General features: G+C 42.6%; 1 protein-coding gene across 2 annotated transcripts in view; it reads left to right on the top strand.

Annotated features, from left to right (window-relative positions):
• The window catches only part of AGO3 (Argonaute 3), a 147,641-nt gene that overhangs the window by 56,214 nt on the left and 68,298 nt on the right, over nt 1-23,129 (top strand). For both annotated transcript variants that reach the window (XM_064695340.1, XM_064695341.1), the window contains exon 7: nt 19,874-20,122. In XM_064695340.1, coding sequence (XP_064551410.1) covers nt 19,874-20,122 — 249 coding nt within the window. The remainder of the gene's footprint in view (nt 1-19,873; nt 20,123-23,129) is intronic.

The raw sequence follows: 23,129 nt of genomic DNA, 5'->3' as shown, positions 1-23,129 counted from the left end.
GATCTCAAAGAAAGATTAGTTGGCACGGGTCGTGAACGCTCCGCGACACGCCGACTGTACCAATCCCAATGCTGGGATTACTCCGCCTGTGGGTCGTCGCCTTTACCGTTAGTAAAGGTGGTGTCGCTGGGATTGATCCGCCTGCGTTCTGAGTTAGGATTAGTAGAAGTGCGTGTCGCTGGGAATAATTCCGTCTGCGATATGATTTAGGGTTAGAAGAGAGGGCTAGCACCGGGACGAGTTTCGTCTGTGACTTGGATTTAGGAAAGATTAATCCAACTGGGTGTCCCTGTCAAAAATAAGGAAGGCGAATTAATTAGTTTTATCACATCTCGGCACCGCTGTTCTTACATGCCTCTCTCTTTAACCTCTCCCCGCACTACTTACAATTTTCCGATTCAAAAGTGGGACTGACACGCAGCTTAGCCCTCTCGCGCGTTCCTCGTGGTAATAACTCCTTACTTACGCCAAATTACTCCTCTTCTTCTCCTCTTAATATTACCCAATGCGTTTTTGCAATAATATTTAATCTGCTCAATCTATAATGCGTGTTCATGAGTCTTAGATATGTTTATATTACCTATTTTTTTTAAAAATTTGTTTCCTTATATCTATTTTGATCACAAGGCATACTGCCTCCAGCAGACCGAGTCAACTTCGATCAAACCCATACAATCTAAGAGAGTTTTAAGCTATCTATGAGACCATACGTTTTTACAAGCATAACCGTGTTTTTGTCATCAGACATATCTCTCATATTTTTTCTCTCAGAAGTCTAAAAAAGCATTATCCAGCTAGCTTCGTCAATTCGATTTGATTTTACAATATTCCACAAACATAGTACAAGTATTACTGTAGTAGTGATAAGAGAGTGCGTGATACATTATTTCGCTTATATATATTATTTTAATGGCAAATACTACCACGTTGAAAAAATAAACGAAGCACCGCCATTATTGTATGATTCTGGAAGAGATAGACAGGATAATAGGTTTGATCAAGTAATGCCAGAAGTAAAAGGATTTCGCTACTGTTTTACTATGTTCCAATGAAAGATATGTCGACTAACACTGGTTTAGATTTTTATGTCTAAAATGATTAGATTACTAAAATCTTACTCTGTTTCTTCCTCGCGTGCTATTTTTTATCTCACGATCAAGTGGCTAATTGGGATTCTGTTGTGCGGCAGGAACTATCCTTTTAGGGAATCTACAATGCTACAATTTCACAAAAACCATCCGACTTGGGTGCGAATTATTTTTTGAGTTTCAAGATTCTCTTCACATGACTAAAATAAGAGAAAAATGTTTTAACGCCCAACTTTGGTTCTTAATCTGATGGACTTCAAAGGAATTTTCAAATAAGTATATAAAATGTAAATTTAGACGTGGAACTTAAGATGGTAAGGCAGTGTATATGAATGCATTGAGTTCGAAAACCACAAAGGGCTGGTTACTTGAAATACAAATCCCTTTTTTGCGGATATCACGTAGTTCAAGAGCTTAAAGATACCTATTTTGGTAAGTAAACTCTCTTAAAGTACACCCAGATCCAGAATATTTAACTCTTTGGATACCTGCTCGCGTTCTCATCTCCGTTGGCACATTCTTAGGTATTTCCCACAGGGAAGAAGAAGAACGGCCCCAGTACATCTGTGTTTTATGGCATGCATATATGTTTAAAGAACGACGCTGGGTTTAAAATAAATAGTCGGGCACTCCTTACTATTCAATCTTACAAGTACAGAAACAGTTGGGCTTTATATAAACAACATTTTAGGGATACTCAGCCCCAATGGTCCGCAGCCATTTGATTATTTATTTATTTATTTATTTATTATTGGTCGACAAGACGAGTGTCTTCCTAATTATTTAAAACATTATAAATACATTATAAGAATTAAATGCTAAAAGCCTAGTTAGAATACACAATTTTCTAATAGCATCACCGATCGATGGAGGTGTTTTATTTGCCAGTCCGGCCAGCTGTGCCCCTTTTCACAGCCAATTTTGTCAGTAACGCTACTAGAGCCTACAGCTTAGTAGAGAAAATAGTGTTCTTAAGTAAAATTAAAAATAATCTTAATTGACTATGTTATTTAAGAAAATACAATGAATAGGGAAAAAATAGAAAGAAGTTATTAATAAAGTAAAGAAATTTAAACTAGATATATAGAGTGTTAGGTAGATAGGATGAAGAGATAGCAATGGGAAATCACCGACCCGATGGGAGAAAATTTATAGCCTGTCCGGCAAGCTACTCCCCTGCTCATAACTGGGAATGGTCAGTGAGTTCCCGAAGGTATCCTGAAAGCAACGATTTTATTAGGGCTAGAGAAAGTTTGGTAGAGAAAACGTGAGCAAACAATTGTAATTTTTGCATAACACGCGAAAAGGATTGTGCATAGCGTAGTCCGTTGTGCACGTTGGAAAGAAAAAGGGGCGATAATGCCTGGTAGGTCTAGACGGAACAGAGAATTGAAGACGTCCTAACAGAAAAGGAGAATCTATATCGCCAACAAACAACTTATGTAGGAAGACAACACCGAGAATTGTCCTACGGTTGATCAACTACGGAAGATTAAAAAGAAGCAGCCTGCTGTAGTAGGATGGCAACCGAAGATTAGGGTCCCAATTTACCTCGTAAGGCAATAAGCAGAAATTGCTTCTTAACAGATTCAATACGATCGTGGCTATTGTTATACTGCGGAAACCAGATGCAAGAACAGCATTCAAGTATAGGGCGAACAAGACAGATGTACAGAAACTTCGTTATAAAAGGATCGTTAAACTCTTTAGACCTTCGATTAATGAATCCAAGAACACCTTTTGCCTCGTTAACGATTGTATCTATATAAAGATGGAAGCAGAGTTTAGAATAAAAAAGAACGCCTTGATCCCTAACTGTTAGTTTACTTTGCAATGGAGTATTGTCGATTGCATAACTGACAATAAAAGATGTAGTACGATTAAAGGTCATAAACATACACTTTTAACAATTTAGATGCAATTGATTGGCTGAACAACAAAGATGCATTGCTTTCAAATCATCTTGAAGGCGAGAATGATGTAGGGGTTAGTGTATGATAGAATAAGTTTCACATCGTCCGCATACATGCCCGGGTACTATATGATATATCCGAGGGCAGATCATTTATAAAAAGAGTAAATGGTAAAGGCCCAAGATGACTACCTTGAGGAACACCAGAAGTAACGTGAACCTGTTTTGAGCTCAGTCTCAGCATTACTCTTTGGGTCCTACCTTTTAAATAAGAACTAATCCAAAGCCAAAGAGACGGAGGGAATCCTAATCGGTCAAGTTTATAGAGTAACAGATCATGGTGCACAGAGTCAAACGCCTTACTGAAGTCAGTGTAAATGACATCAGTTTGCATTTTAGAAAGGAAAGCATAATTTACCAAGTAAGTAATTTCTAGCAGATTGGTCGTAGTTGTAGATTCGTAGATCCTTTACGAATCCATGTTGACCCCTGTTCAAGGGGTAAGCTGATTTGCAGATATGCTGCATATTCGAAGTGAATTTTTTTTTCAAATAATTTAGGAATAGCGGACAGTTTTGCAATGCCCCTGTAATTTTTTATATCAAGAAAGAATTGTTAGCCATAAAAAGATTTTGAAGTTTGGAAATGAGACCTCTGACATTCTGGTAATAAATGGAAACTAGGTCGGAAGACGAATTTAGTTTTTTGGGGCAGTAACGGTACCTTGTGTCAAGGGGAACGGAAGCGTGACAGGGTGTCGCTGTTTTTGCTTAAACTCGTGAACAATCATGTGAGGAGGCCAAAATTTACGATCACAAATGATTGGGAACATATCATGTGAAACATTAATATTGATTGATGCTATATCACGAGGGGTGGAAAAATTAGATTTAGTTATTAACACGCTAGCAGAAGATTTGCTAGCAATATAGGCTGCCAATGACTCAGAAGTGGTGTCAGACGAAAGTCGAGACACAAAAACTTGCCTACGAGGGGCAACAACAGTCAGAGTAGGAGTTGATGGGGCTGAAGGTAATACAGTAGTTGGAGGGGCCAAAGAGGCACCATGATTGCTTTTAACAATCTGGGCTAGATTTCGCGCAGGTGTACCTTTGCGGCCAGAAGTTGACGGGACTGAAGCATTTTCGCTGACTGAGGCAGGATCAACTGCAGGGAATACTGGGACTACTACAGGGGATACAATAGGGTTTATAATTGGACAATCGCTAGGAGAAGGCGATAAAGACAACATTTGGGGATTAATTGAATAATCTTTGGTGGTGCCAATATCGGGTCGGATTCGAATTCTTTTATTTACATTCTGACAATCCAATGTCAAGCCTGATTGAATCGAACCTCGATACGGGTCGTTTAATTACAAAAGGTTATTTCTCGTGTTCTAGATTCTGATTATTAGAGTGTTACGGAACTGCTTGTTTCTCGGTGGGCCGTTTCATTATCGTTTCTCTGAGTGTAGTGCCATCCCTGGCCCGCAGTCCGCACAATCGTAACAATATGGCGCCCAAATGATGAAGCACCTGTCTTCTTTGGAGTCGGGGGCAAAATTAAAAAAAAAAAGAAAAAAATATCAATGCAGGTACAAGGAAGTTTCCCTTGGCTTTAGGATCCACACCGCTGTTGTCTTGTGTGGCACGAGGAGGCTGCTCATAATCGCGCAGCGTGTAGTGGAATCCGAGAAGCACGACGGAGGCAGAGATTATTAGAATATCACTGAGCATAAAAAGTTTTTCTTGACGTGATTGATGGCGGTAAATCACGTTCGCATTTTGGCGAAGAATTCGCTACCGTTCATCGTAGCCTGGTGGTAGCCGCAATCACAAAGGCATCTTGTGACATAATGGTTTATTAGGGAAGGGTTTGACAGACTTTGTTTAATGTTTACTATATGTTTTGTCCCACTCTGTGTTTACGTTTGCTGTGTGCTGGCCGAAGTTAAATGAGCTTCGGACACAGGTGTCCCAGGACGATATAGATTCGATCCTGCGGCGCACCTGTCACACAGCATGTCCCAGAGATTCCCAGAAGTGCGACAGAAGCCAAATAGATTTGAAGCTAGCGTTCCTTGAATGCAGTTCGTCAGTTTGACTGCTTAGATGTTGTCCACACAGTCCAGATTATGCGTACACAAGATAAGCCTGTGTTCGGATTTGTATTCTCCCCCTCCCAAAGTATATGAAATTGATTGAGTAAAAAAAAAAGTTAGTTTGTGTGAGTTAAAAGTGTGAGTTAGTTTTGTGGTCGATGTTTATTTATTTATTAGGAATTATTTGTGAAGTTTTAGCAGAGAGTTGTACGGTCTTCTGAAGGGATTAGTATGGCCGAAGAACAGGTGTCGGACTGGGCTTCTGACGCTGACGGAGCGTCCGCACTGCCACCGCCGCGTCCGGCAGGTCTGGTGAGAACGCCAATGAATTTCTGCGGATCTCCTGAGAGACAGATCCCCGAGGAGGGTAATCTGGTAGACTTAGAGAAAGAATTGGCGCAACAAGATAGACCACGGAACCTGGAGTTCCGAAAAGTACTCACTTCGGCGGCGAACGCGGCGATAGCTCAGGCCCACCAGACATATCTGCATGCTCTGCCATCTGGCATCAGCGAGTCCATCCGCAAGGAGATGCGAACAGGTTTAATGGAGATGATGAAGGGTTTTGATGGGCATTGATGTGCTTAGGTCGCCAGGCGGATGCTCAGACGAGAAACTGGTGTAATACGAATAATCGCCACTTCCGAGTAGAGGACCGGAGAGCGGATGACTCTTAGCAGGAGGAAGCGTATGCCAACGTACAAGAAGCAGCGTACATGAAGCTCGAGCGGTGGAACGTCAAGTTCGATGGCGAGGACGCCATGAATTCTGTCGAGGACTTCGTGGTTCGGCTGGAGTTCCTGGAGGCAATATTAATGCCCGTGGAAGGAGGTCCTGCGCGGTTTTTACCTGCTCCTGACCGGCCGCGCCCGCGAGTGGTATTGGATGCACGTGCGGCATTCTCGGCTCGATAGCTGGATGCAACTGCGGCACGATCTCTTAGATAGTTTCCGGGGCTATCAGACGGAGTATGATGTGATGCAAGAGCTTCTACAACTAGAGCAACAGACCAGCGAAGGGGTGGAAGAATACATCCATCACAAGCGTCAGCTCGCCGCGCGATTCCAGAAGCTGCTAAGAGACCGAGTCTAACAAAGTACTCATCGTGGATGAGCTGCGCCAAGAGTGCATAGAAGTGGAGAGGAACTTCGGTGTAGCCGGACTGGATACGTGCAGCCGTCGCGTTACTCACAAGGAACGAGGCCCACAGTTCACGAGGTCGAAGTACCACCACACCGGTCGGAACCGCCGCCTATAGGTGCGGGAAGCCGGACACATTCTGCTCATAATGCGAAAATTGTCGGGAAACCCCAGAGGGAGCGCCGTTCGGGGACGGCGACCGCGGAAAAACAGCAGAGGAGCACCTACCAAAGCCAATAGCAGTTGATAAGGAGAAGAATATAGACCATATGGACCAGATTAAGGCTACGTATATAGATATAAAGAAAGGAAGAACATTAAGAGGCATATGAGCAACGTGTTGAGGCATATACATATGTCGGCCAGAAATAAAATTTTTGGTGAGCGACTGCTGGATGGGATGACACTGGCAACCCGAAGAGTGGTGAAGGCTCGTGCGCGCTTCCGCAGATGCAGGATTACGAGGCACCAGGTAATGGAAGCTGTGAGACGAGATGATAGCGTAGACCCACGCGTATTCGCCGATGTGGAGGTCGCTGGGATAAAAATGAAAGGGTTATTGGACACAGGAGCCTCAGTCAGTCTGCTGGGACGAGGATGCCGGGAGTTAGTGGAGGAATTGTGATGGAAAGCGCAGCCATACGCATCGATGGTAAGGACAACGGCGGTTTCCAATCGCCCAATTTTAGGCCGCGTTGTTCTGCCTGTGAAGTACAGGAGTAAGAAAGAAGTGATCGTATTTTACATGTGCCCGGACCTACGACAGGAACTATACCTGGGAATCGACTTCTGGCGAGCCTTCAAGATTGCCCCAAAGTTGCTCGGCCCGGCCATAAAGTCCGAAGCACCTCCAGAGGCATCTGACGTAACGGTAACGAACCCAGAGGTGGCTTATTACCGAGACGACGACGACCGCGTGACGGACCCGGAAATGTGGGACCTGGACAACGAGCAAAAGAGTCAGTTGGAAGGCGTGAAACGCAGATTTCTTCAATTTGAAAAGGATGGCCAAGGGAAAACCCACCTGTTGCAACATCGTATCCGTTGTCACCGGCCAAACAGGAGATCTTGTGGGCTGAGGTAGATAAAATGCTAAAATTAGGCATCACCGAGGAGAGTGACAGCCCCTGGAGTAACCGAACGACGGTAGTGATGAGGCCGGGGAAGAACAGGGTTTGTTTTGACGCCAGGAAACTAAATAGCGGGACGGTAAAGGACGCTTACCCGCTCCCATGCATCGAGGGCATCTTGTCGCGCATCGACGAGACTCATTTTATCTCAAGCGTCGACCTTAAGTTCGCGTTTTGGCAGTCAGTTGGAAGGCGTGAAACGCAGATTTCTTCAATTTGAAAAGGATGGCCTAGGGAAAACTCACCTGTTGCAACATCGTATCCGTTGTCACCGGCCAAACAGGAGATCTTGTGGGCTGAGGTAGATAAAATGCTAAAATTAGGCATCACCGAGGAGAGTGACAGCCCCTGGAGTAACCGAACGACGGTAGTGATGAGGCCGGGGAAGAACAGGTTTTGTTTTGACGCCAGGAAACTTAATAGCGGGACGGTAAAGGACGCTTACCCGCTCCCATGCATCGAGGGCATCTTGTCGCGCATCGACGAGACTCATTTTATCTCAAGCGTCGACCTTAAGTTCGCGTTTTGGCAAATCGAGATGGAGGAGAAGAGCTGGGCTTATACGGAGTTTACTGTACCAGAGAGGCCGCTGTACCAGTTCAGCCACATGCCATTCGGGCTCTGCAAAGACGCTCAACAACTATGCAGGCTCATGGATAAGGTGATCCCGACGAGTCTGAGGTCAAACGTGTTCGTATACCTGGGCGACTTACTCATAATATCGGTAGATTTTCAGACGCATCTGAAATACCTGTAATTGGTGGCCGAGTGTCTGTAGAACGCAAACCTCACCATAGGCATGTCAAAGTCGAAATTCTGTTTCCGCAACCTAAACTAATTGGAGTTCAATCATAGGCGGCGGGACATTGCGCATGGATCCGGGAAGAGTGGAGGCGATCCGGAACATCCCGAACGCGAGGACGGTCAAGGAACTGCGAAGCTTCTTATGTCCGGCGGGGTGGTATCGCCGATTCATAAAGAACTTCGTCGAGATCTCAGTACCGTTGACTGATGCCTTAAAGAAAAGAACGGGTAAATTTGCGTTGAGCGACGAAGCCATTGATGCCGTGGAAACCTTGAAGCTAGCCCTCACCACTGCCCCGGTGTTAGTTCACACGGATTTTAAAAGACCCCTCTTTATTCAATGTGACGCATCTCACTACGGAGTAGGAGCCGTGTTGTTCTAGCTGGTCGACGGGCAGCATGAAAGGCCGATCGCATTCTTCTCGGCCAAACTCAACAAGCACCAGATTATGTATTCGGTGGCCGAGAAAGAATGCCTAGCTGCCAAACTGGCCATACATCGATGCCGACCGTACGTGGAGATGATGCCATTCACGGTAATCACCGATCATGTGAGCCTGCAGTGGCTGATGAATCTAGAAAACTTGAGCGGGAGATTGGCCAGGTGGTCTCTAGAACTGTAAGCGTTCCCTTTTCCCATGTACCGCAAGGGAGCCGACAACGTCGTCGTCGTCCAGAAGCGTGGAAGAGATTGAATTGGCCCCGGAGGATCTGTTGGGATTTCAGACCGTGGAGTTCGAAAGCACCGAGTACCAAGGGCTGTTAAAGGAGGTGATGAGCCAACAACAGAAATTGCCCTCCTTAAAAGTGCAGGGGGACTCCTTTTCAAGAGGACAGTGCACGATAGCTTTGAAGACGAAGTCGAGGGCACTAGTTGGAAGCTCTGGGTGCTGGAGTCGCTGACTGCAGGACTCATCCAACGAGCACACTCGGACGAGACGTCAGCTCATGGAGGCACGAGAAAAACGCTGCACGCGCCGGCTTTTATATTGGCCCAACATGGCTATACAAGTCAGGGACTACGTGCGGAAATGCGACGTTTGCAAGGAGACCAAGGCATAAAACTACCGGATGCGGGTCGGTATTGGGGAAGAGGTGCGCAGAGGACCGCCCATTCCAGGCGATATACGGCGACATCTTGGGGAAATATCCACGGTCGATACGAGGGCATGCGTGGATATTCGTCGTCGTGGACCACTTTTCAGTTTACCTTTCTGAAGGCCATGATGGAAGCCACCGCGGCGGAGGATTCCACGAGGTGTTCTTTAAATTTGGCGTGCCGGAAGTGATCCACTCGGATATTGGGCGGCAATTTATTTCCAAATCATTCGACGCAATGTTTCAGGCGTTTGGCATTACGCATTTGCGTACCCCGGTTTACTCGCCTCAGAGTAATGGCGCTGAATGCGTGAACCGCACAGTGCTTTCTGCGATAAGAACCTACTTAGGCCAGGATCACAGAGAATGGGACGCGTACCTACCAAAGGTAGATCCGGAATGCGGTGCACAGCGCTACGGGAGTGACTCCATTATTTTGCGGTGTTTGGCCAGAACATGTACCTGAATGGTTCCAGTTATAAGCTGGTCCGGAAGCTGAGGTCATTGGGGGGGATCACAGCATTTCTGACCTAGATGCGAAGGACAGACTGGCTGCAGTCTGAAACCAGGTAAAGGAACACCTGCACTCCGCGTACGAGCGAAGTCGTCAACTCTATGATGACGCGCGCCAACTCCATCTGGAACCGGGTCAGGAAGCGTGGAGGCGCAACTTCGCATTCAGCAGCTTAGGCAAAGCCTTCAATGCCAAGTTTGCCCGAAAATTCCTGAAGAGCCGCGTTATCCGATCCGTGGGTACCAACGCCTACGAGTTAGAAGATCTCCAGGGACGTGTGCTAGGCGTTTACCACGCAACACAACTACGAGCATAAGCGTAATTAACGTTAACGGTGGCAGCGTCCGTCTCTTCTTTGGTCGGCGGCGACAGTACAGAGTATTTTTCGTGGGTGTGGCCTACGTTGGGTCAAGCTAGGAAACGCATACGCAGATTCTTTGTAACGGTCGGGTTCGCGTTTACAATAAACTGCGTGGTGATGTTGCATTTGACGTTATTGGCAGCATCGATAGTTTGCCTAGTAGGGTGCGTTCTTTATTATCGACCACGCCGATATCTTTTGTCATAGGGTCAGAGTATCGGGGGTGAAGCCGGGCACACAGCGGCGCCTAATTTATTGTAGAGTGGCAACGCCGGGCGTGCGATCCACGCCGCCAAAAGGGGCGATTGCTATTGGCCGCCCGATTCGCACCTAAAGAGATTATAGGGAGAGCGGATCGCCTGCCCTTGGAAATGCCCTTGGCCTTCATTTGGGCCGTTGACCCAAAAAAAATGCAGCATATGGGCAGCAACGGTGCCCGCCTCGTAAATGTATGCGTGTGACGAAATTCGGCGAAGCGGACATAGGCGAGACCACGCCCATAGTATCAAGTGAGTCCGTTCCAAGCACACCGCCCCCCCAGACTCAGCCAAAGACGGCGTGCTGCTGACTTCAAGCTGCAGCTTATTTTTTCTGTTCATAGATTTAAGATTTTTATTGTATAAATTGAATCATATTTCTCGCTTTGCGAATTTCACCTGATAAAACTAGCAAGTAATCCTGTAAAGGGAGGGAACGTCCCCAAACACCATTGCGTCTGCCGACCGCAATACCAAAGTGTACTAAAAAAAAAACAAGTCCTCCGGCTTGCCAGGCTTGTGAATTTTGGTCACGATGGAAATTTTCAACGCTTCCGGAAAGTACTTCACCGTCATAATGGCGTGGAAGATTAAGACCAGGACAGCATTCGCAGGGAGCGCTTTTAATGTGCGAATGAACACTAAGTCGTATTCCGGGGCCTTGTTTGGCTTCAGGCGTTGGAGCACACTTTCCACCTCCTCTGGTAAATGGAGATGGGGGGAGTCAGGCTCTGTTTCTGAGGATACAGCGGCTCTGGTCTTGGCAATCTCATTTGTGGCGATGCTGAATGGCATGAATCGTTCCTCGGGGTTGCAGCCTGCTCTGCGTCCGAGCGGCACCAGGCGCTGTTACTTCTTTTGAGGGGAGCCTGCATGTTGTCAAAATGTCTTGCCCGTTGCAGTTGTAGCTCCCGATGCAGTTCATCAGCGATTCTGCGCCTGTTCGCCTTATCGGCGGGGTGTCGAGTGCGCGAACAAATCTTGCGTAGTCTTCTTTTTTTTCCTCAGTAGGATTGTAAGGTCCGGCGAAAGTTTGTATATCTCGTCGCGGTGCCTGCATTGGCTGAATAATGGACGCTTGGCTTCAGCTACTGCAGCCCGCACCTTTAGGCTGAATCCGTTGAGAGCATCGTTGATATCCTCTGCAGAAGCTATCCATATCCGGGTAGATGCTATCGTTTAGCTTGCGGCTAAAGACATTGATATTGGTTTGCATGTCGATGATTCTTTCCAGCCTTGGGTAGATTCTTACGGCGGTGTTGATGGAAATCATAAGAGGCAATTGGTCGCAGCTCAGGTCAGGGCGAGATTCAATACTGAACGTCCAGAGTGGGGAAACCCCTGTATATTGCAAAATCGAGGCAAGCCTGTGGTGGGAACCTATTTGAGCTGCCAGTGGCTAAACATTCAAAGCGCGCGTCGCATCTTGAAAAAGTTTTACATCGAAGTATTAACAGCTTCGATTTCTTCGAGAACTCGATCCATGGGAGGAAAGTTTTCGGTGCAGTTTCTTGGCAACTCTGATGGGCCAGGGTGTTGTTGAGCATCACGTTGGCGAAGGCGGGGCGTTTGTTGTTTGCCTTGGTATTGCTGTGGTTGATAAATGTTCCGTTGTCGTTGCCGTGGGTGCTGTGTTGGAGCGATAAACTGCCCAACACAGGGCCATTCGGGTTGCATGCAGTTTTTGCCACCGGCGTTGGTTTCGTTTGGCGAAACTCTGATAGGTCTCACAGCCCTTGTAGTTGGCTGGGTCGTCCGGGTCGCTCGAACCGAGTCGGGACGTGTGCAGGATTTGTGTTGTTCTCCACATTTGACACAGATGTGCTTCTGTCGGCAGTATTTTGCTGTGTGGCCAAATTGCTGGCATCGGCTGCACTGAGCTAGAGATTGTTTTTTGTGGGCGTCCTCGATAAAGCATCTCTGTCCGACAAGATAGCGAATGTTACGAATTTGGTCCTTGTTGATACCAGGGGCTAGCTAAACGAAGAACAGGTGAATTGGCTTGTCCGCTCTCTTTGAGTTGTCTGGGCAGTGAATATGTGTAACCTTGTGACTTGAGCCTTGAAGTGTAGTCCTTTTATGACTATTTCGTGCTACTGGGTTGCGACACGTGCTCTTGTTGTTGCCCTTGTCTGGTCCGATCTCCACTTCTGGTTCGCGCCGACTAGCACGTCTAAATATTCCCGCTGCTCTTTGTCAGCAAGCTACTAACGTGGGGAACTGCTCTGGCCAACAGAGCAGGCACGAAAACTGTGGAAGCCTTAATTAGTTCCAAGTCTCAACACTCGCACATATAAATACCTTTTCTCGCACATATAAATACCTTTTCTTTAAGGGTCACCCCGAATCAGAGTTAGGTTATTGGGTCGAGCTGTTATTAAGTTTTGGTTTCTATTAGCGTACCCAAAGAAAACTGAACCACAATTGCAATTTTGGTTTCTGACGTCTTTAGCGAACGTCTTAACTCGCCCACGCTTCAAATATAAATGAACTGCCGTGCTGTACTTTTAACCTTTACTTCTTCGCAAAGACAAAAAAAAATAAGAAAGCTTTCAAAAGCTCTACATCACGCAATTATACTTTACTATGGCCTTATCTTATCACATCTTGCTCTATTCGCCTTATTCGGTTGCGCATGCCCTCAGCTGTGCAGTAAACGAAGAACTGGCTTCCAGTGCGGTCGGTAAAGCAGTACCAAACTAGAACCTTATGAGGAGATATGATTAGCTAAGCAGTGCTTATAGGGAGCAGCTGATCAACAAGCAGATTCGTTTGGGCATTGCAGATCAGCCACTACACCACAGTTTATGCAGAGCTACTTGCTAGCGGGACATAAACTGAAATAACTATAATAACTGTTGAGTTAGGACTTGTTACTAGTTTGTATATCTTTGAGACGAAAAGTACCTATGCTTTTACCTGTTTCATTAGCTATTTGATAGTAGGCTGGGCTGACTTTTCGTACAACAATCGCGGGAATGCAAACTGTTGTTGATATCGCATCAGCGACCACATTTTGTGCTCCGCTACGATGCGAGACTTTAAACTTGAAACCTTGTAATATGATCACCCATCTACCTTGACGTCCTCTGAGATACTTCTGTCTCATGAGCCATTGTAAGGAAGCATGATCAGTTATTACTTCGAAGTCCTGTCCTTCTATATACGCTCTAAATTTAAAAATACCTCTTATTACGGCTAAGCATTCCAGATCGGTCACACTATAATTCCGTTGGTCTTTTGACAGTTTCTCTGACTTGTATGTTATTGGAGCCTCCTCTTCCTGTTCATTTAGTTGAGCTAGAACGCACCCTAAACCAGAAGTGCTAGCATCACAAACTAATCTAAAAGGTTTTGAGAAGTCGCGGGTAGCCAATACAGGTGCAGAAGTTAAAAGTGTTTTCGAGTCGTGTAAAGCGGACTCAGCATCAGTGTTCCATTTCAATACTTTCGATTTCTTTGGCAGCTCGGTAAGCGGAAAGCTAACTGTTGCATAATGAAAAACTAAACGTCTATACCATCCTGCGAGTCCAAGAAAACGTCAAAGTTGTTTTACACTTTTTGGTACAGGGAATTCGTTAATAGCTTGTATTTTGCTGGGGTCCGTCTTTAGTTGGCCATATCCAATTATTAAGCCCGAATATTTAATTTCCCTTCCTGCAAAAGCAACATATGAGAATCGAAGTCCTCTGAAAGCAGAAGCAAATCATCTAAGTAGACAAATACGCGGGTCCGCAAATGTGCTGGTATCACGCGTTCCATTAGTCTACAAAGAGTTTGAGGAGCGTTACACAATCCAAGCGGCATTACTTGTATTGAAATAATTAAAATTATAATTAGGGAATGTAAAAGCTGTATACTAGGGGTATCTGCCGAATGCGTGCTTCACATCGAGGCCCGTTATATATTTTGCAGGCGGCAGACGACTAAGTATTCCGTCGATGTGAGGTAGAGGGTACGAGTGATCTTATTTATGACTCGAGAATCTGGACACAGCCTGTTCTTATCCTTTCTTTGCACAAGGACGCAGTTGCTGCTTCAGGGGCTATGCGATTCTTCTATTATATCTAACGCTAGCATTTTCTCGATCTCGTCGAACATCAGATTTTCAACGGCTGGTGAAATAGGCCAATGTCTTTATTTGACGGGGGTCACAATATCTAATCCTTCCTTTTCATATGAATAGAAATTTGAAACGATCGAATTTAATCGTGACTTTTATTCAGCGGTTAGCTGATGCAGTTTCGCTGTTTCCTGGATATCATGTTCGATATCGTACATTTTTCATTTACGGACTTATCAGGACGAACTCAATTCGTTAACAGTCCAAAGTCCTGCCAAAAATGTATGCCTAAGTAAACATCTTGTTTTAAATCTGGTATAATAAAAAACTCAACATTATGCACTTGTTTTCGAAATTCAACTTTAAGCGTAAATTGATCAAGAGCACTTGTGCGCTTTTGAATGTGACAATAATGACTTAGCTGCAACATTACCGAGACAACTAATCGTCCCTCCGGAATCTAATAATGCTACATATCGTTCTCCCTATAGGCTTAACTCAGTGTACAAGCGGTTATCTTGAACGAGCTTCTTACGAAGACACTTAATATTTTTCCAGAATTTCCTAAGTCGAATAGATGGGTTCTTCAGTTTAATATCAGTTTAAGTTGCAGCCTCTGCGAATGAACATGTATTTGGCTTATAAGTTGTTAATATAATATTTGTAGTTGATTGGTCCGAACTACCATTTGACTGGTTTACTGGCGAAGGCTTTATTCTTTTGTGGGATGTGTCAAAGTGCTGTTGGTCTGCGCATCCCGCTTCCGGTTTCCCAAAGGATTGCATTTGCTACAATTAGACTTAAAAGAATTTTTAGCACCGCAACCGTAGCAGAATATACGCATTTCTCCCTTGCAGTCATCGAATCGGTGACCCACTTTATCACAATTCCAGCACACTATTCTCGTGTTCTGTATTTCTGAAATATTATTTTCTACATAATTATTTTCCAGTAACTCAGAGACATTACTTTTACCGTATTTGGATCGAATGGGAAACGAGCCAGTTTCTTTACAGAAACTTTCATGTTTCTTAACTTCCTCTCTTAATTATGCTCGAGTTTCAATCTTCAAATGCAATAGTTCGTACCTAAGCGCTGTTCTCGCATCGCGTTTTAATAGGTCTACAAGCTTAACTTCGCTTATTTCGTTAGATAACTGGCTAACTAAGCCTTTCTGGCGTCTTTTCCCAATTAGTTCCCATAAGTCAAATCTCGAATCTAAGTTGAAAATCCGTACAGAAAGCCAACCAGGTATACTGTGGGTTTTTCTTGTGGAAGCTCCAAAACCAATCATTGGCTTTTCCGAAGAAAAGTAAATGCAGATTGTCACAAAGGAACCGATAGTCGCCGTTTAGATTTTGAGCCGTCAATGAACGAATTCGATACAATAAATTGTCTATCTGCATAGAGTCCTTCGAACCGTCAAATTTAAGTCGCCAGTGGGGAATGCTGTGAAGGTTTTCGAGTTCAGGTCGGCTGGAAGCCCCTGCACTTGATTGTTGTTAGCTTCGGAATTGTCTAGTGGTGGGATGTTGCTGATTGCTGCACGACCGGTAGGGGTGTTGCTACGTGTGCTGTATGCATGGGCAGCAGGGACGACGTCGTATTTAACGTTTTTATTTGCCATTGTAGCCTGACAAATGTTAAGGCTAGTTGCTATTTTTGTAGGCAACTCTTCATTATTATTCACAGCACGGGCCAATTGCAAGTTTGCTGATTTGACATTTGCGTCTTTCCTTATTTCGGGCACTGTTGCACTGTTTTGACTGGTTTGGAGGTTAAAGTCACTCTAAATGTATTAGTGTCACAGTTCGGTGAGCTTGTCCGTATTTGGCACTGTTTTCAAGATTTTGCGTTGGCAATAAGCTCTCGGCCGAGTTTGTTTGAGAATCAGTCAGAGCTAGAGTCAACAAATTTAACTATTCTAGAATAGGGCATTCAGATTAAGTATCTTTCTTTCATCTTTCCTCCCATCGGTCAATATGAAATAAATAAATCAACTACTGCCAATTGAAGCATACATATAATTTAAAGCATAATTAGATCTACTGCACGAAAGTGAATCAAGATTAAATTAAGTGGTAAGCTACGATGTTGTGCCAGCAAAAGCAAAGCGTATCTATTTCTCTACATATGTGCAGAAATACATTCATCTGCGTACATAGTTTAAATTTTATAAACAGAATTGCAATTGCGATTTTAATGTGTTCTGCGTGCTGCTTGTTTACTTATGCTATTTTACCTAAAAATGAAATTCTTTATATAGCTAGCTGTGAGGTATAAGGCGATGGAAAGTAGTTCGCTTGGTTGAATGTAGTTCCGAGTTCGACACATTCTGAGAATCCTTTTTTTTTTCAATTTTACTTTATTACTATTTAATCGGTTTACCCATTAAATAGGTAAAACAAGTTAGAGGCTTTAGTCTGGAGTTCCCAAATAGGGAATACGCTGAACCCCTATCTACCATTAGCAAATGCATCTCCCGCTTGTCTGCTTTAGCATGACTCGACCACGTAATCAACCGAATGAGTTGCCACCGCCTCTACTTGACATCCATACCTACAATATATTTTCAACAAAGAAAGAAAGGCTATTTCGGCACGCCGAAGATGTATTACCCTTGCAGACCCAACCTTTTCATAATACTCATAATGCTTTGCCCGTATCTAAGAAGCACAGAGAAAATAGTCAATGCCCGAGTATGATTGGTATCTTGAAAAACATAAAGTTTTAAATACAATAACCTCACTTCCTATTTCGCGGAATTGCCTTTGTAGAAAGCACGTGTTTATTAGTTTTAACTAAGATTTCATTGTTTCTATCATAAAAGTTAATAATAATCATAACAATGGGACGTGGAAAGCACTGCACTACGGACAAGCGCGATCTTATCAAAAAATTTATATTTGACGGAAAACTTACAAAAAAATTGGTCAATTTGTATGATGCTCCATTAAAATGATTAAAAAATGATTAAATGAAGAAAAAACTGAAACACGCGGACGAAATAGATCTATGACCCCTCTTCATGTCAAAAGACTGATTCGTCAGAGCAAGAAAGATCCCTTCAAGCCTGCTACCGAGCCAAACAGTTCGCACATATCTTAGGCAACATAATTCAAAAGCCTGCAGCCAAAGAATGGTATCACTTTTAAACGCGACACATATTACTAAGCCCAAGAAGTATGCCAGGGATCATGCAAATTGGACATCCCAACAATGGAGGAATATTCTATAGTCAGATGAGTCCAAAGTGGTTATGTTTGGTGGAAAGGGATAACGATCATACGTAAGACGTCCAAAGAACACAGAATACAAACCCCAGTACACCACAAGAACCATTAAGCATGGAGGGTGTAGTGTAGTGGTATGGGCCTGCTTCTCCTACTATGGAGTAGGTCCAATACATTGGATAAAAACCATCATGGATCAGCATGTGTATGTGAATATCATGGAGACAGTAATGCTACCCTTTGCAGGACAATGACCCCAAACACACCAGCAAGAAAGCAAAGGAATGGTTTAGGGCGAACTCTGTGAACGTTTTGGAGTGGCCCGCTCAGTCGCCTGACCTGAATCCCATTGAAAATCTGTGGTCCGACGCCAAGAAGGCAGTTCCTGCTTCCAAGCCAACCACTATCGGATCACTTTGCGAAGAAATTAAAGAGTCCTGGTCCAAAATTCCCAAAAAACCATGCCAGGACTTGGCTGATTCAATGCCAAGACGCTGCGCAGCTGTTATTGCCAATAAAGGACACTGTACTAAATATTAAATGATGAATATAGATTTAGTATTGATAGTTCAAAATTGTTAACTAATGAATTCGTTACTTATCGTTCATTTTTTTTATTTGATTTGTTTCGCCCAATTTTATCAATTTCAATAAAGTTCCTTAAATAACTAAAAAAACATTAAGAATAAGGATGATTCTTTTTTTACTCCCAGATTTGTAAGAGTCTTCCCTTTCTAAAAATGTGCTTAACGTTTTCTGTTCGTTAAAAATGTGAGTTGGGCAACTATTTAAAAATTGCTTGTAGTGGTGGTGCTATTATTTTTTTCACAGCTGTATATATCAAGCATCTTTCGTTTTATACCTTTCGCCACCTCCCCGCTACTACCGCATAGCTATAAATCAAGTAAATAAACCAATTTATGCCGCCCATCGATATAAGCCACAATTTAAATGCATTATTCATTTGAGAATACAAGAATATTTTATAGTACAATAAGATATACTACTGAAAATTTCATCAAGATCGATTAAGAAACACGAAAGAAAATGTGTTTTGGCCTGCAAACACGTGCAGCAGCAAACGCAAATGCCAAGAATTTCTGTATACATGTACACACAAACATTCATGCGCGTCTGCTTTGAATTCAATCAACAGCATTGCAATTGCGATTGTATTGTTTTCTGTGCTGCTATTTTAATTGGTTATTTTCTCATTAAAATTTAATTATTGATGTGGCTCTTGAGTAGAGGCAGCGGCAAGTGGTGCGGTTAGTTGCGAGTTCGAACCCTGCGATGGAAACAATTTTTTTTATTTTTCTTTTTTACTACTAAAGCAAACGCGACCTGTATTTGGTGTTGGGATAAGAGGGTTCAGGGTATCCCCTAGTCGGGAGCTCCCGACTAGAACCTCTTGTTTCTCTTGCAAATTGTATTTATTAATTTATTTATTTTGTAATAAAAGGAACAACATTTTTTTAATAACAAATTCAATAACTTCCCAACCATAGTTTAAAAGTATAAAGTGTAAATATATAGTGACTTTAGTTATTTTTTCCTAAGTATGGAATTTTAAAATCGGTAACGATAAGCTCTACTAAAAATGTGAGGTTTCAACCTTACCATTGTTTTTGTTACTCAATTTGTTAGTTTATCAAATGAGTGAATTTTTATATATACGTACATATGAAAAAATAAGACCGTCAACTTGTATAATTTATGACTATGAATTGGTTTAGCCTACGGAGATCTATGTAATTAAGCATACATATGTATATGCCAATGTGTGCAGCGGCTGAACTGCTATGCACATTAAAATTAAAAGCTCTTACTCGCACCGTCAATACTGGTAATATATTTATGTTTGTAATTATATGTGTTATATATATATATATATATATATATATATGTGCATATGCAGTCCCTAACAAGGAAAGACGAAGATCGACATTGAGACAGAGACAGAAGGAATCCATGTAAAAGATACAAGCAAAGTCTTACCTCAATAGTGTTATTGCTTGCAAACATGATGAATGTGTTTGTCTTATCTATGATGGAATTGATGGTACTACCCTTTATACAATAATTATACAAAAAATAATTTTTATTTCATAAAATAATGTCATCAAAATTTAATTCATGGCTGCTAACAATTTATTTTAATATTTTCAGAAAAGCAACAACAATTACGAAAATCCTTTTCCGGGGACGGTGATAGATAAATACATTACAAGATCGCATATGTATGATTTCTTTTTGGTTTCACAAATGGTTCGACAGGGAACTGTAAGTCCAACACATTTCGTTGTGTTACGTGATGATGCAAATTATGGTCCTGATATCATACAAAAATTATCTTATAAATTATGCTTTCTGTATTATAACTGGCCGGGAACTGTACGGATTCCTGCATGCTGTATGGTAAGTTTGCAAATGTTTTCCTATAGTCTTAAATCCAAAGTTAACAACTAACGAATGTAGAATGAGACAAACCCAGGGGAAAATCTGAATATTCACAAAATCCTTTTGTAAAATCACTGAATGTCCGAATACATCCCGGATTATGGGTTTCCAAACTTATTAGCATTCGATAGGCACTGCGAATACAGGTTGAAAGTAATTATAAATAATAAGACACTTCTAATGTTTACAAATGTTCAAATTGTCTTTTGAAGTAAAACTGTGAAAAATATGTGGACATACATTAGACGATTGGAAATACTTCAGGATGTCTAGCCATTGTCCGCCTGTCAGTATGTATGAACGCGGCGATCAATAAACATATCCGAACTGGGCTGTTGTTTTAAATCATCGAAACCTTGCTCGAAGTTATGTGTATATGTTGTGAACCCATTCAAAATTGAAAACAGTAGGAAGCATGTCCGACGCCGTAAAGTATATATGTTTTTGATCCGCATCAACCGATCGACTTAGCTGATCTAGCAATACCAGCCATATGAGCTCGTAAGTCGCAAAACCTATAAGAGCTAGGCTTAAAATGTTGAAGGTAGGTCCACCTAGTGCAAGCTCAGTATGAGCACTAACTATACAATGCATAGATATGTCAAACAGCAGAACAATCGGATCACGATAAATTGCAACGACTGAGCCCCATGGGTGTCCGCGACCATTTTAGTGTGCCCAGACAAAGTAAGACTGCTGAGAGTGGCAGCCGAACGCCGGCCTCGAAAAGCCGAACGTTCAGTATAAAGCCGCATCTCGCTCAGCGCATAACGTCGATGCGGCGGATTTCTTTTCATAATATATATCCGTACAGCCCAAATACATGTAATAAGTGTTACGAGGCTGTTCCCCATAATTGATAACATGCCCAATTGCTAGGAAGTGGATAAAAATCGATATCGAAATCGTGTTTTTTAGCAAGGGTTAAGAGCTAGAGTCTTTCATTTTACACCTACACCCCATAGCTATAAAATAAATCAAAAATCACTTCATTTCAAAAATTTTTTAAATTATACGAATATTTTATAACCAAAAGAGAAAAGTTTGTAAAGATCGGCTAAGAAACATTGAAGTAATTGAGAAAAGCTTGTGGTTATATTGGCAAGTCACGTAGTTGCGTCAGCACGTGCAAAGCGTAAGAATTTCTGCAACTAAATAAGTAATCCTCGCATAAAATAACGATTGAAGTCATGGTGCTGACGCATCTAATAGTTCAGTTCTAATAGTCTGTTTAGTTGGCTTGCCGGCTATAGCCTTGTAACTTATGCCCATAATAATATTGTTTCATTGATGATTGATTACGGCACGAGCTGCCGCAGGAGACCTAGGATCAACTGTATGTTGGCGCCCAACCACAACAAGAATCTACATTCAACTTAAAGAATTAGTTAGAAAATATATCCCCCAACAAAAAACATGTAAGTTGTTTGCTTAGTGTAAGGACTACAAATCAATAATAAAACAGATTTTTTTAGAAGTAAATTGTGCAAGCTGTTCGCAGCAAAGTTAATAGTGAGGCTTTCATTGAAGAACACAATGCTAGAGTTTTCTATAAGCCAAATAAAAAAATGTGGCAGATGCGGCGAAACGCACATGTTTAACAATACGAGCCTCAGTCGAACGTTTCGACCGTCCGAGCCCTCAAAGATCTGAGAAGCTAATCAACTGCTTTAGGAACCAAATAATCTTAGAATAGGCACGCGACCCACTAAAGCGATATCTCATTTTTTTCTGGCTGCAAGACTCGTCACATAATCCATTCTACCACAAACCCACTTTTCAGACGGTTAAAGCGGCGGTCAACCCAGAATTGGTGAACACACAACCTGGTGACTTACCACCTCTGGCTAGATTCCAACACGCCTTCCTCAAGTGCTTCGTGACTATTATTTTCCGAAAATAGCAAAATTGTCCAACGAATTATTTGTAAATAGGTTAGTGTGCGAATTATGCAGGTTGCGTCTACGATGTATCCATTAATGATGTCGGTAGGCGTCCTGCTCAATCCAATTTTATTGGTCTCCCAGTGGCGGGATTGTGTAGAATGCTGGCCTTGAGGCCCAGCAATGAAGCGAATGATTTAACAGGAAATGCTGGAACACGTTTATTGATCGATGTCGAGTATCGACAAAAGCTATCAAAACAGAACTAAAATTAAAGCCACCAGCGAGCTGACGCATAAGATACCATAAAGCCATAAGTTACAAAGAAGCGTAAGCCTCAAAACTCTGCTCTTGAGACACATGCAAGGGATCAGGTTAATACCGCTGACTGTTGCGATTAGGTCGCTAAACTTAACTATTCGTTAGGTCAGCACAATGAGTGGGATTGTTAGCCAATGCGGAGGTTACTTATAAAGTACTAAATTACTACGTGCGAGGTGGACTCGTTAGTTTGCACTAAAGCAAAGAACCACAGGCACCCCAATATACAAGAACTTAACAAGTCCTAATTGTAATCTGAAACAATCACATCGATACTAAATCACCACTATGGCATAGATGTTGTCATTACACCCCCAAAGTACGTTGATAAAGACCGCAGTCTGTATAAAGATAAGATTGTCATGTAATGTGTATTTATTTATTTTACTTATTAATTGTCGACAAAACGAGTGTCTTCCTAATTATTCAATGCATTATATATAAATTATGAAAATTAAGTGCGAAAAAAGCCTAGTTAGAATAGACAATTTTCTAATAGTATCAACGACTGCAGCAGGTATTTTATTTGCCAGTCCGGCCAGCTGTGCCCCTTTTCACAGCCAAATTGGTCAGTAACGCTATTAGAGCCTACAGCTTAGAAGAAGGGTGTAAGTAGAGAAAAAGGTGTTCTTAAGTAAAATTAAAAATAGTCTTATTTTACCATATTATTAAAGAAAATACAATAAATAGGAAAAAATAAAGTAAGAAGTTGTTAATAAAGTAAAGAAATGTATGATAGATATTAGTGTGTTAAGAGTGTT

The sequence above is a fragment of the Drosophila montana genome, unplaced genomic scaffold (genome assembly GCF_035044405.1).
Source record: "Drosophila montana isolate Dmon_TW-CO22-7 unplaced genomic scaffold, ASM3504440v1 contig_3735_1, whole genome shotgun sequence".
NCBI classification, from domain to species: Eukaryota; Metazoa; Arthropoda; class Insecta; order Diptera; family Drosophilidae; genus Drosophila; species Drosophila montana.
Note: the sequence above shows the minus strand (reverse complement) of the source record. Positions and strands in the feature narration are given on the sequence as shown.